This window comes from Atractosteus spatula, chromosome 21, assembly GCF_055471065.1.
Source record: "Atractosteus spatula isolate fAtrSpa1 chromosome 21, fAtrSpa1.hap1, whole genome shotgun sequence".
NCBI classification, from domain to species: Eukaryota; Metazoa; Chordata; class Actinopteri; order Semionotiformes; family Lepisosteidae; genus Atractosteus; species Atractosteus spatula.
This window is the reverse complement of record NC_142726.1, coordinates 14,430,427-14,442,810: the sequence shown is the minus strand read 5'-3', so window position 1 is coordinate 14,442,810 and position 12,384 is coordinate 14,430,427. Positions and strand designations below refer to the sequence as shown.

The following is a 12,384-nucleotide window of genomic DNA, read 5'->3' as shown; positions in this document are numbered from 1 at the left end:
TGCTATCGTGCCTGCTGGTGCTGTATTTGGTCTTATGACTAGGAATTCAGTGTTGTTTGGTGATTTGTATTGAAAGACTGTACAGACCTGTCAGCTTTAAGTATGATATGCTTCTGTCCCGACTGCTACTGCCTCCGTGGGGTAGTTTGTATGGCCCGAAACTAGAACAGGAAGCCACTGCACCTATAGTGATGTTATCAGGACTACAGAGAGCAGAGGCCTCCTCAGGTCTGATTGTCATCGGCAGCGACAGACACCTGTAGGGTGTATTGTATTGAATCGCCCTGACTCCTCAGGGAGGCTGGCCGCTCTGTTTAGAATCCCTGCAGTCCTTTATTCCCGTCTGGTGCGATTGGACTCGCAGCTCCGCACCCTCTCCGATTCCCACGCGAGCGAAGTTTCCCACCTAACGAAGTCTGGTTTCGTGGCTGGCGTTGAAATGTGCAGCGGTCGCCCGTGTGCGCAGCCCCTCCACCTGTGCCTCTGTGCCTGCGTGTTTGTCCGCTGCAGGTCGCCATCGAGACGGACAGACTGTGCTACTCCCTCACCCTGATGTCGCTGGAGGAGCTGGAGCACATGGTCAGTCATGTCACTGCCTCGCTCAAGAAGATCTTCCCGGACTCCTCCCCAGGGTGAGCCTCGCCTCTTCCCTCGTTTAACCTCGCCCCCCCCCCCCCCCCCCCCCCCACATCCTGGCTCGGCTGAGCACCCACAGAGCTGCGTCCTGCACAGCCCACACAGTGTGTGAGCTGGGCTTTTTCCACTGCCTCAGGCACCCAGCAACCACACACAGGGGCCCTTCGGAACAAAGCTTGAAAATAACCAATATTCATTCACGGTTCATGTTAATATACTTACGAAAATAGCAAGTGCTGGTCAGTCCCATGTAATCATGAAGCATCAGGAAAGTTCATGTAAATGATGCTAATGTGAGAACAGTAGAAGGCAAGACAGTTTGCAAGCGAGGGGATTCGTCATTTGTCCAATCTAACTTGTTTAGTAGGTAGAAGTCACTTTATCCGAGTATCTCATGCAGCAGCTTCTCTCACTGGACTATCGGCTTCGGCCACGTGGCTAATTAAATTGTTCCAGACCCCTACCCCTCTTTGTGTAAAGAATGCTTCTTGTCCTGATTGGAGGATCTCATCCAGCCACTGCTTGAAAGAAGCCAGGATACTGGCTTGAAAAGCTTTGCTTGAGTAGCTTGTTCCATACTCCCACGATCCTCTAATAAGAGCTGTAAGTGAAATTCATTTGGAGACTCCCATGGTGCTTTCACAGTGTTTAGTCAGAAGGCGCCCAGTGTTGATTTCCGGGAGGGAGACATCCTCAGTGCTTCACACTCACTCAGCGAGCAGAAAGGCAGGAGCTGCCCCTCTGTGTGTCACGTCTCCCGAACCACAGCACAGCACTGAGTCACCGTGTGTGTGTGTGTGTGTTGAGTCGGGGGTGGGGGGTCACTGTGGGGCTCCTCTCGATGCAGCAACAAGGTGCTCTGTAGCTAACAATCCAAGGAGATGGTGTTGGGGGGAGAACCACATGCTGCTGCTGCACGCTTCTGCTCATTTTGCTTGTTGCAGAATTTAGCACTGAACGGGGGAACGAAAGAGCAGTTGTTTCCTTTAAAGGTACAGTGGTGGAGGTGTGTGTGTGTGTGTGGGGGGCTCTTCCTTTAATCATGCATGCAATAATAGCAACAACAATAATAATATACAGAATAATTCAGAAAATATCTCTGAATATGTTCTGAAAACATAACCACTTCTGTCATTCCCCTGTTAATTAACTAATGAGCCAGCCATATCGGACAGCCCAAACAGGGCCTGTGTGTAAATGTATATTACACATGTACATCACTCTCATAGGTGCTCATCTTGCACAGTCATGACACTCTCTCTCTATATATATATCTTACAATCTTTTAGTTTTTTGTTTCATTTTTAAGAATGGCAGAGTGATTTGTAACCGCGTGAGGACATACAGAGTGTAGGGAAGCTGTCCTCCCTGTATGATCTCGCATGGATCTGATGGAGCAGACTGCACTGGGAGCTCTCAGGGCAGGTACGCGCTCAAACCCGGACTGCTGCACCTTGCCTCTTCGGCAGGGCAGAGACGACACCACAGTCCTTCTGCTTCCAGCTCCACAGCTCTCGCGAGGGAGCAGTTTAATGGGTTTCTTTTTCGGAACAGGCATTTATGAAAAAGAAGGATTTATAAATATACCTCAGCCTCAAAGAAACTAGAAAAAAACACACCAGAAAGAGCTATGTGACAGCAACAGGAAGTTATTTCCAATTATTGTATGATGATATTTTTATGTTGCAGTCAGTTCAGCTTCCAGGCAGATTTTCCATGAGAGAAGTGGAGTCTTGCTAACATGATGCAAATTCTTCCCACACGTCAGTCCTCTGCGTATGTGTGTGTGTGATCTGTGAATGCAGATAAACAGCCATGTGGGACTTTTTTAAAAGTCACATTGCATCCACTTTCACTGTTTGAGTGAAGCAATCCTCTTGCTTCCTAGACGTATACGCTGTTAAATTCAATCCTGCTATTTAACCTACTTTTTTCTCTGGGCAAAATCAAGCTAAACCTATTCTGAGAAGCTAGAAATACCAATGGAAGACAATTAAATGAGTTACAATGAATCCTTTCAAGCATGCAACACAAATCTTTACCCAGGAGAATATGCAACTGTTTATGCTCAGCTCTAATTATTGCACATTATTATGTAGATGATAAGATATGACTTTTCTATGAAACTGCAGTGGTTCCTGATACAGTACATCTGTTCAAAACTCCTTTATGTTGACAACCAGCACATGTATCTTCAGTTTTAACAGGTCATGAAATGCAGTAGCTTTCAAAATGTATAAGAGCTCGTTTTATTCAGCTATTTACTGTGCAGGGAAGAATGATCCTGTTATTATGAGAGTCAGATTATCAGTATTCACATTACAATCTCATGTTACACATAAGAGTGTGGCAAAGTGGTGCAGGGGTTAGCACTGCGGATCTGGGTTCGATTCCTGGGTGCCGTCTGCGTCGAGTATGTGTAATTCTCTGTTTTCATTTGGGATTCCCCCCAGTCCAAAGGTGCGCTGATGTATTAATTGGCTTCTGGGTAAATTGGCCCTAGAGTGAATGTGCGCACGTTTGTGTCTGCGTGTTCTGTGACGGACTGGCGTCCTGTACAGACCTTGCGCCTGTTGCTCTCCTGCGACCGTAAATTGGATGAAGTGGTTAGAAAATGGATGGGCTTTAGGCATAAATCAAAATTTTAAAACACATTTTGGCTTTTCTTGTTGGTGTGCTTTTCATCATTTGTAGCTATGTACCTGTATTGTTACTATTTTGAAATAATAGCTTATTTCAAAATAGTCAAAGGCAAAGGTCTTCTTAGTGATGTCCCAGGCCTTATCCCAAGGCAATTTTTCAATGTCCACCGGATCCTCATGAGCTCAGGGAGTTTTGTATAAAGGCCATCACTGAAAATCAGAGGCTTGCTGATGTCGTTTGTCAGTTTGTTCAGAAGTTGACTGGAATAATGAAAAAGGAAGAGCTGGCGGGCCCATCTGTCTGCGTTCTGTTGCCCTCCCAGGAAGCTGCTGAAGAAGACGCCTCCAGACTTGCAGGACAGATTCAAGAGGCTGACAACTGCAGTGGAAGAGCACATGAATGGAAGACAGGGGCCATGTGGTCAGCAGAGCCTCTTCCAAAACTTTTTTTAGTCAGAAATACAAAAAAGATATTAATATACATGACGTGATACACAGTGAGCAAAGTGTGAAACCACAGCTTGATTTATTTTCGTTCTTCTCTGTTTATTACCTCAGTGTTAGTCAGCTGGCTTGAACTTGCCAGTTTAGAGTGATCACGGTGTATCTTCAGTGCGTTTTCAATAACATCATTTTTCTGTATCATTACAGTTAGCAGCTGTTCTTTATAATCTAACAATTTCTCACTCTATTTGTTTAATGTTCTCTTTTTCTTCATTTGGTTCTTGACTTGCCAACAGGGACCTTCAATTGGCAGGCTTTTTCTTTTATTTTCTCTCTGTTCTCTCGTCTCCCTCAGGAGGTTTTTCAGAAACTTACGCAGCCCTGTGTGACTTCAATGAGTTCCCCTGCCGAGAGGAGATCCAGTGGGTCAGTATGCTTTCTAGTCTCTATAGACCCCTTACTTGTCCTCCAAGCCTCTAGATTTTGTTTGGACAGAATGTAAACCACTTTATAAATATATTATACTTAGGATTTTAAAAATTGTCTTTTGGTATCTATCCATTGCACAAAGCCTGTGTTTAGTTCTTAGTAAACGGCTTAAGAACCACCACATCATTGGTTTCCATTGTGATTGAAGGCAAACACAGGTATGAAGAGGAGAGTCTTTTCGTTGAGCGTTTGCAGTCTGTGACGCCGAAACCAGCACCCCTTCAGGGCTGTCGTTCTGCCCTGCCATTGATTGCTCTCGCATCAGAGCAGCAAAAGTTTCACTTATTTGCACGAAGTGCAAAGGAAAACCAGCCAAATGTATCATGGAAAATGTGTGGTTTGCTCACAGTTTAGAAATAGCAAGTGTTCCAGCTCTGTAGGCGCAGTGCGCATGTCGGAGTGGTCAGCTGGAAGCTTTCCTTATCAGGAAGAAACAAGAAAACGAACAGCACATTAGCAAATCCGACTTCCTTTGGTGAGCTGTGTATTTCCATATGTAAAAAAACCCAAAGAGATGCCTCTGTTCAAGGCTTCCTGTGTTTTCTCCATTGTTTGGCCTTGATGCAGCGTGTTATCCAGCACACCTCCAGCCAGTGCTGACTTCATCGGGCCTGTGTGTCACCTCTGTGACCCTCCCTCTGTCTCTGCCTGTTTCTATGCCTCTCAGGATGTGGACAACATCTACCATGTCCAGAGCTGCCGGGAGTTCAACCTGCTGGACTTCAGCCACCTAGACAGCAGGTCAGTCAGCCCGCGGCCTGGTTTTTCTTCTCACTTTCTGGGGGTCTCTTTCTCACCCTGCAGCTGGTTTCAAGTCAGTTTCTCTGTCCAAATATTAAAAGACAGTGGGCTTGAATACCTTTGTATCACAACACAAATGATGCTATATTATAGATATCATTTGATATGTTTGCGTGTATTACATGCTGATCTGCCACTGCACCATCAGAATTGCTTTACCCTTCAATAGGAAGAGGTGGAAAACCTACACACAGTGTCACAACGTCTTTAATGTACAGTGAAAACGCACTCAGGGTGGTTTTCTGGAGCTCTAAGTAGGTGCGACTGAAGATGATCAGCCAATAAACCTTGCTCTCCTCTCTGCTCCCTCTCAGAGACGTTGCCCTGGCTGTGGCAGCCTTGTCCTTCAATCAGTGGTTCACCAAGCTCTACAGCAAGGACTTCAGGCTGGTAAGTACCCCCCCCCCCCCTTCACCAATCTCAGACCGTCGAATTGATGCCAGAGTAAAAAACACACACGGTGCTAATAGGTATATTCCCACTGTTGTGCTGTGGGTCTTACAAACCCAAGAGCTAGGGCACCGTAGTTCTGCGAGAGTGGCCAGCTCGCTGCACCATGGCTCAAAGTCCACGGCCAGGGTCTGGAAGTGATGGGCGCGGGGGAGCCGGACACATCAGATTCGGCCCCGGTGAAAGAGGGCCACGCGGGATAGTGGATCACTGGACTATGGTGCCTTTGCTCTTGGGTCCGTCGTGCCTACAGCACTGCCCTGGTCATAACAGATGGCCTTTACTAAGCTTAGGACTAGTTTGCCCTGCTGGAACTCTGCCACTATAAATGTTTGCTATGTGTTTCAGTCAAGCACAATAAACCGATCGGAGCTCAAGTATCATAGATGTGCATGGGGGAAAAAAGAAATAGTTTGGGTGGCTGTTCTGGAGACCTGTGTGGTCTAGTCGTGTTTGGATTTGATTAGATAACCTCTGCCAGGCTGGGAGAAAGCTCAGGCCTGATCTATCAGCCCTGGCCAGTCTGGGAACCACTGTCCTGTTTACATGACTATGCCCAACAAAGGGGTGTCAAGGTGAAAAGAGGGCAACTTTGTTGGTAGCGATCCAGGCTCGCATGCTTTGTCTGACAATGGTGGAGGAGTGCATGAGAAACGGGTGCATTCACCTGACTTTTTAAACAGCCCACTTCAGTTGTCTCTTCCCATCATCCTCTGCGAAGCGTGTGATACACTGAGACATGAGAGACACTACAAGGACTTCCAGTATTTGGCGGATTTGTGCTGTTCTCCCCTGGGAGAGATGATTTAAACTGAATGACAGGTGACGTGAGGACTCTTACAGAGGCTGTGTGTGAACACTGGTTAGAACCATGCAGTCACAACCTGGGCCATGGGCTGTGACTCCATGAGTCACATACAGTTTCTTGAAAGGAAGAGATCTGTTTGGTTTCTTAGTCACTACTGTGTGATACTTTTCAGGTCCAAACCCTTACAAACCCTAATTAGAAAATATAAGAAATGAGTAAAGCATTGCATACTGTACATCTTTGGGGTTATCAGTTAAAGAATCATTAAAGGCTGTTTATATTTTATAATAACCGGGACTTTATTTTTCTTTTTTGAAACTACAAATGCTAAGTGTAGTGTAGAGGAAATTGCTTAATAAACGGGGCCTTTTATCTTTGTGGTAAACTGAATTTTTACCTGAATGTGTGGGCTCAAAACCTCACTGCCTCTCATCGCCATTTAAGACTTTCATTTCGTTGTGTGGGAAATGACTTGTTGGCACAGAACCAGGCTTTTCTGACTGTCCTTTAAAATATCCACAGTGTGGTAAACAAAGCATAAGGAAGCAAAGTCCAGTTTTTCTCTTATTAAGCACAATTCCACCACACCTCCGTTTTCCCCTTTCACCTCAGTGAAAGATTCCTTCCAGTACAGAGTTTCCAATGTGCAGTGGTTTTACAGTGTACTGTGTTTCCCCATTGCAGATATAACTCATCGCCCTATAGAAAGTGTTTATACTCTGCAGAAGGGGACTGATTCTCTGGTGCTGCAGGCCTGCCTCTCATTTGTGCTTTGTGGATCTGGCGTTCAGAACCTGTAGCCTGTAGCCCAAAAACTATATATTTCCTGCAGACATATTCTTACGCACTGTTATAATGAGGGTTCTTGGGAGGACTGGTAAAAGTTGACACCCTATCTGAGGGGGCAGAGGTACCAGTGTGAGGTCAGAAAAAAACAAAAAAAAGGAAAGAAAATGCACACCATTTTGCACAGCGGCATCCAGACTGGACTATCTCTATTTAAGGGGGTCCAGCCTGGGAGGGAAAAAAAGAAAGGTCGCTTGGAACAGTGGTATTCAGTCTCAACCCTGCTAAATACGGATAGTCCGCACTGGAAGAAAAGGAGAGCGGCCAAAAACAAAAGAGAACTCGGCCTGCCCAGGTGAATCATCACAGCGGGATGGAAGACTAGAAAAAGAAACTAAAAAGAAGCAAAAACATGGCCTCAACGCTCTCCTCACAACCCCCTACGGGACTGTCACCGGAAGGTTCTCCCCTTGTGGGGTTCTGCTCGTCATTCCAGTGTGCTCTTAACGGACCCCCACAGCTGCGGCTCATCCTAAATTAGCCAGGTCAGCTGCGGTTGCTAAGGCAACGCGTCGCCCTTAACCCAGGGTTCCGCCCCCACACTGAACACGCCCCCGCATTCTGCCACAGTACATATTTGTATTCTCCTTGCCCGTAACCTGCACGTACATATTCTCCCTGGGATGTTTTGAACTGACCACAATAACCCCCTTAGAGCGCGACTCCGCTGTGCTTCCTTGCGCCCCGGTGCGGCTGACCCGAGCTCCGCTCGGTGCTGTGTGTGTCGTGCAGAGCCCAGAGGTGCTGGAACAGGTGCTCTACATGATCAACCGTTCGCCCAAGCTGGAAGAGGTGTGCCTGGAGAACAGCGGGCTGAAGCCGTGAGTACACCCCGCCTCCTGCCCCAGCTCTGTCCTGGGAGAGGTCAAGCGCATTCCACACACGCGTCTTCCCAGACCGCCTGTATTGCTGGGCTCGTACTATCTGTGCTGCTATCTTCTGAACACGCAAGACATAGGCTGATTGGGCTGCAGCGGTCAGTCTGTAAAGCACAAGACATGAACCGTTGGTTGTAGGGGGCATCCCATGATACCTAGGGGAAGATCATATCTGACGAACAATTCGTGAGTTTCTCTTTTTTTTAAAATAATTTAATAAAACCTGGTAGGTGGCACGGTGACGCGATGATTGACACTGGCACCTCACAGCTCCAGAGTCCTGGGTTCGACTCTGGCGAGGGATTCCTATCTGTGTGGAGTCCCTCTGTTCGTGTGGGTTTTCATCTGGTACTCTGGTGTTCCTCCCACCTCCCACAGACATGCACTTTGCATTTGATTGGCTACACAAAATTGCAGCCCTTAGGGGTTTCTCCCCATGAGGAAGAGGGATGGCATGGCCTCTATCAGGGGTGTCCTGCTCAAGGGGTCTGGGACTAGATGGGTTTGGGTTGGATAGTTCGGGCACGCGCCCTTGCAGTGCGGACTCATCAGAGCACACACTTTAAACCCAATTCACCATTGACATCAATAGTGGAGGTGAAGGCTTATGAAATGAATGCAGTATAGGAAGAACTGGTGAAATGCACATGGTGGGAGTTAGCTGGGGTAGTCAACAGATCCCCTATGATTTGCAGTGGCTGATGCCGTCTCTCCTCCCCCTCCCCTCGCAGGGACTTCGCGGCGAAGATGGCGTGTGCCCTCAGAGATCACTCCTGTTCGGCTCTGCACACCATTAATCTGTCGGCCAATCAGATCGAGGACAAAGGTGGGGCGTGTCGTCCGCTGGGCATCCTCCCTCTCCACAGGCTCAGGGCTGCTGGCCCGGATCTCTCAGCCTTGTTCTGCTTGCGTCTGCTTTCATGACGGGGCCTGCAAACCAGGAGCTGCAATAGGCGCCATCAAGCAAAACGCATTGTTTATTATTGAATTGAAATGTTTTGACACCATCAGAGAGGAGGAAATTGGTTTTTGAACATCGGAGGAAAAGAAAAGAAAAATCACTTGAAAAAAATTCTTGTTGTTTTTTAAACCAGTTCAGGCATGCTAGTTTTAAAGGCTTACTTGCTCCTGGGGAAGAGAGGGTGTATCAGTGCAGACTCTTTTCTTCCTTCTCTCTGCACTGTCGAGTAGAAATAGGTGTTATGTGTAGTTGCCAGCTGTTGCTGTAGACTGTGAAGGCATGGAGGTGCCTGCTGACAGAAAGGGCCTCCTGCTGCTGCCTGTGCTGTTCTGATGTGCTGCTCCTCCCCAGGTGTGGTAGCTCTCAGCCAGGAGCTGGAGAAGCTGCCCAGTGGGCTGACGCAGCTGTCCCTCTCCAGAATATCCCTCTCACCCAAAGGTAAGAGCTCGGCCTCAGTGAGAGGCTTTCCTAATGTTTGATCATAGATGGCCGGGCCCATGGACAGGCACGTAATTCAACTCCTGCCAGGGTCTAGAAGCCCATGACTCTGGAAGAAAAGGGCATGACAAAATGTCATTTAGCTCATCATAGTCAACTGGTTGTTGTAAGCCCATTGGACCAGGGACCTTATCCAGCCTTTTCTTGAAATTCACACTGCATTATCCTCTACAGAATTGGCATGGAGTCTTTATATAAAGTGTGTTCTGACTGGGATCTTCCCCCTCTTATTCTCCTTGTGTCGCCCCCTCTCGTCCATCTGTGCCAGGTGTGGGCAGTCTGGCCCAGGCCTTCCTGCTGAACCAGTCCTTCTCCAGCTCCCTGCGCCACCTCGACCTCTCCAACAACGCAGGGCTCTTAGCCACTGAGGAGGCCACGGTGAGTCCTGCAGGCCTCACCGGAAAGAGGAGCTCTCTCAGCTCACCTTGATGATCCAGGAACCCCATCCACACCCCTTGACTGCTCCTAATTCAGTCTGCGTGTGACAGGAAAGGTGTTAATATTCCAGTACCTGTATTGCACTTTAAATCCCAGTCATCTGTTCTGCTAACTGCTTGGAATTAGTTCATTGCCAATAATCAATGCTTGTTTTCTACAGCACATTGGGTTATTTTCTATATTAACATGTAGATTGTACCTAAAATGAGCACCTTACTGAGCAGCACATAATCAAAACTTTGAGGAAGTAACAAGTCTGTTCATTTCCGTTTTCTCTGATAGAACCTGTTTAACTTCCTATCCTGCAGCAATGCAGTGTCTCACCTGGACCTGAGTGGGACTGACTGCCCCCTGGACACTGTGAGTACTGCCTGGACACCTCGCCCTTGCCCTCTGTAGTCACACACTGAAGGCTCTGCCCCACAGAGCTGCGCTACAGGCCCTGCTAGCAAAGTGAGAGGATCACCCTCCTCACTATTATGTATATAAGTGGTGACAAGTGAGAGGTGGCCTTTAGCTGCTCCTTCTAGCACTTCTGGTTGCTAATACTTAAGCGATCTGAGAATGCCATCCAGCTGTTTCAGTGTTATGGTTACATTGTTCCACATTCTTGCAAACCTTTATGTAAAGAAATGCTTATTCTCAAATGTAAATGCACTTTCTCTTGGTTTAATGATCCAAGGATCTCTAGCTTTTTCCTTAAAGAAACCGGGATATTGGCTTTGAAAGTCCCAGGACATTGGGACTTCATGGCTGTATAGGGTTCCCAGGGTGTATATTTGTGTTTATTGCTCGACATTTCATAACCCATTGATTACAAGGCTGAAATCCCTTTCTAATCCTGTTTGATTTTTAGCTCTTTGTATCACTGTCAGCTGGCTGCTGTTCCAAGCTTACCTATCTCAACCTGTCCAGAAACATTTTTTCACACAGGTGAGTCTGTGGTTCCTTATTCCTCTTAACCCAGGAGCACGGCTGTGCTCCACCTGGAGTCTAGCTAGATAAGAAGGAATTAAAGAGCGGCTTGGTTTGAAAACGTTTTTTGAATGTGTGGAAATGCGAAAGTGGGTGTACATTTCTAAACATTGTATGTGTTCATACTCTCATCAGTTTTGATAGGAGCAAGTTGTATCTGACCTTTCATCCTGAATGAATAGTTCAGTGATACATGCTTATGAAACTTACTTAAAACACTTGAAGTGCTCCCATTAAATGATGTTTGTGAGGTACAGCAGTATCTGGTAGTGTGTGATGCCCCTGTGTAGTGTTTCATACTTGCTGGAGAGTATCCACTTGCTGGTTTCTTGCAGATCCCACTGTCTGAACTACCTTTAGCTGCTCATTAATGCCACGTTCTCGAGCGGGCGGCAGGCCTGCCCCCCTCCTGCTGCAGCTCTGTAGAACAGCGGCTGTTCCGCTGACTTGGCCTCTCTCCCCAGGAAGGTGAAGGAAATAACTCGCAGTGTGAAGGACTTCTTCAGCCAGTGTGCGTTGCTCAAATACGTCGGCCTTTCAGGTACCAGGCTGCCTGCTGAGGCTCTGAGGTGAGTGAGTCCAGCTGAATCAGGAGGGATTTAACCGAAACCTCTCCTGCAAGCTTACATACTGTAATAGAGACATCTAACACACAGTCTTGCGTTTTAGAAATATCCTGTCTACAGTGGACTCATGCACGGGTGTGCTCTTTCATTCACCAAAGATCTTTACTCCATTATTTTACACTGCTCATCTATGCATTAGACTTTGTAAAGATGGAAGATGCAGGTGTTTTGGTGTCACAATAACGTAGAGCATTTCAGTTTGGCTTAACAGACCTATTGACAGGTGACTTGAGGACTCTTACAGAGTGGATCTAGAAGAGGTCGATGTTAAGGAGAACTCAGTCATTGTAAATTTGAACCTCCTGATCAGTATCGCCAAAAGAAATACGCATTTACAATGTGTGTATGATAAGTTTCCAACGCGGGCTGTTCAAATAAGAAATAAAAGACCGTCTCCGAGAGAAAAATGTGTCACTTGATCCACTCGGAGAGAGTTTTGTTTTTTCTAATTGCGATGCATGCCATCTCTCATCTCCTGTCGGTAATTTTACCGCTTTGCATTTTTCATATTGATTTTCTTTGAAGCCTGACATGAATGCTTTTCGAGTGCTATGCAGTTTATGGAGTATGCTCAGTAATGCTTTCCTGCGTTACTGTGAGCTGCATGACGGGGGTGTGGTGCTGAACAGCGTGTTCTCTCTTGCTCTCCTGCAGGTTACTGCTGCAGGGTCTGGCCACCAACGCACAGCTGTCAGGCCTGGAGCTGGACCTCAGCAACTGTGAGGTAAAGACGCCTGTGACCCACAGGCACGCGATCAGTGACACACGCGGCCAGGCCTCGGCCACACCTGCTGGTGAAATGTTTCAGCATATGCTTCATTGTCATTTTTTAAAAGATTTTAGATTTCCTTCTTAGGAAGAAGGGATGGATAAGCACAGGGCTGCCCTTCTA

At 47.0% G+C, this 12,384-nt stretch overlaps 1 protein-coding gene across 1 annotated transcript in view; it reads left to right on the top strand.

Annotated features, from left to right (window-relative positions):
• The window catches only part of carmil2 (capping protein regulator and myosin 1 linker 2), a 51,196-nt gene that overhangs the window by 11,965 nt on the left and 26,847 nt on the right, over window positions 1–12,384 (top strand). The window contains exons 5-17 of the mRNA XM_088938702.1: window positions 511–632; window positions 3,602–3,699; window positions 4,078–4,148; window positions 4,879–4,952; window positions 5,327–5,402; window positions 7,849–7,937; window positions 8,726–8,820; window positions 9,307–9,393; window positions 9,722–9,831; window positions 10,174–10,251; window positions 10,748–10,824; window positions 11,331–11,435; window positions 12,147–12,216. Of these exons, the coding sequence (XP_088794828.1) occupies window positions 511–632; window positions 3,602–3,699; window positions 4,078–4,148; window positions 4,879–4,952; window positions 5,327–5,402; window positions 7,849–7,937; window positions 8,726–8,820; window positions 9,307–9,393; window positions 9,722–9,831; window positions 10,174–10,251; window positions 10,748–10,824; window positions 11,331–11,435; window positions 12,147–12,216 (1,152 nt within the window). The remainder of the gene's footprint in view (window positions 1–510; window positions 633–3,601; window positions 3,700–4,077; window positions 4,149–4,878; window positions 4,953–5,326; window positions 5,403–7,848; window positions 7,938–8,725; window positions 8,821–9,306; window positions 9,394–9,721; window positions 9,832–10,173; window positions 10,252–10,747; window positions 10,825–11,330; window positions 11,436–12,146; window positions 12,217–12,384) is intronic.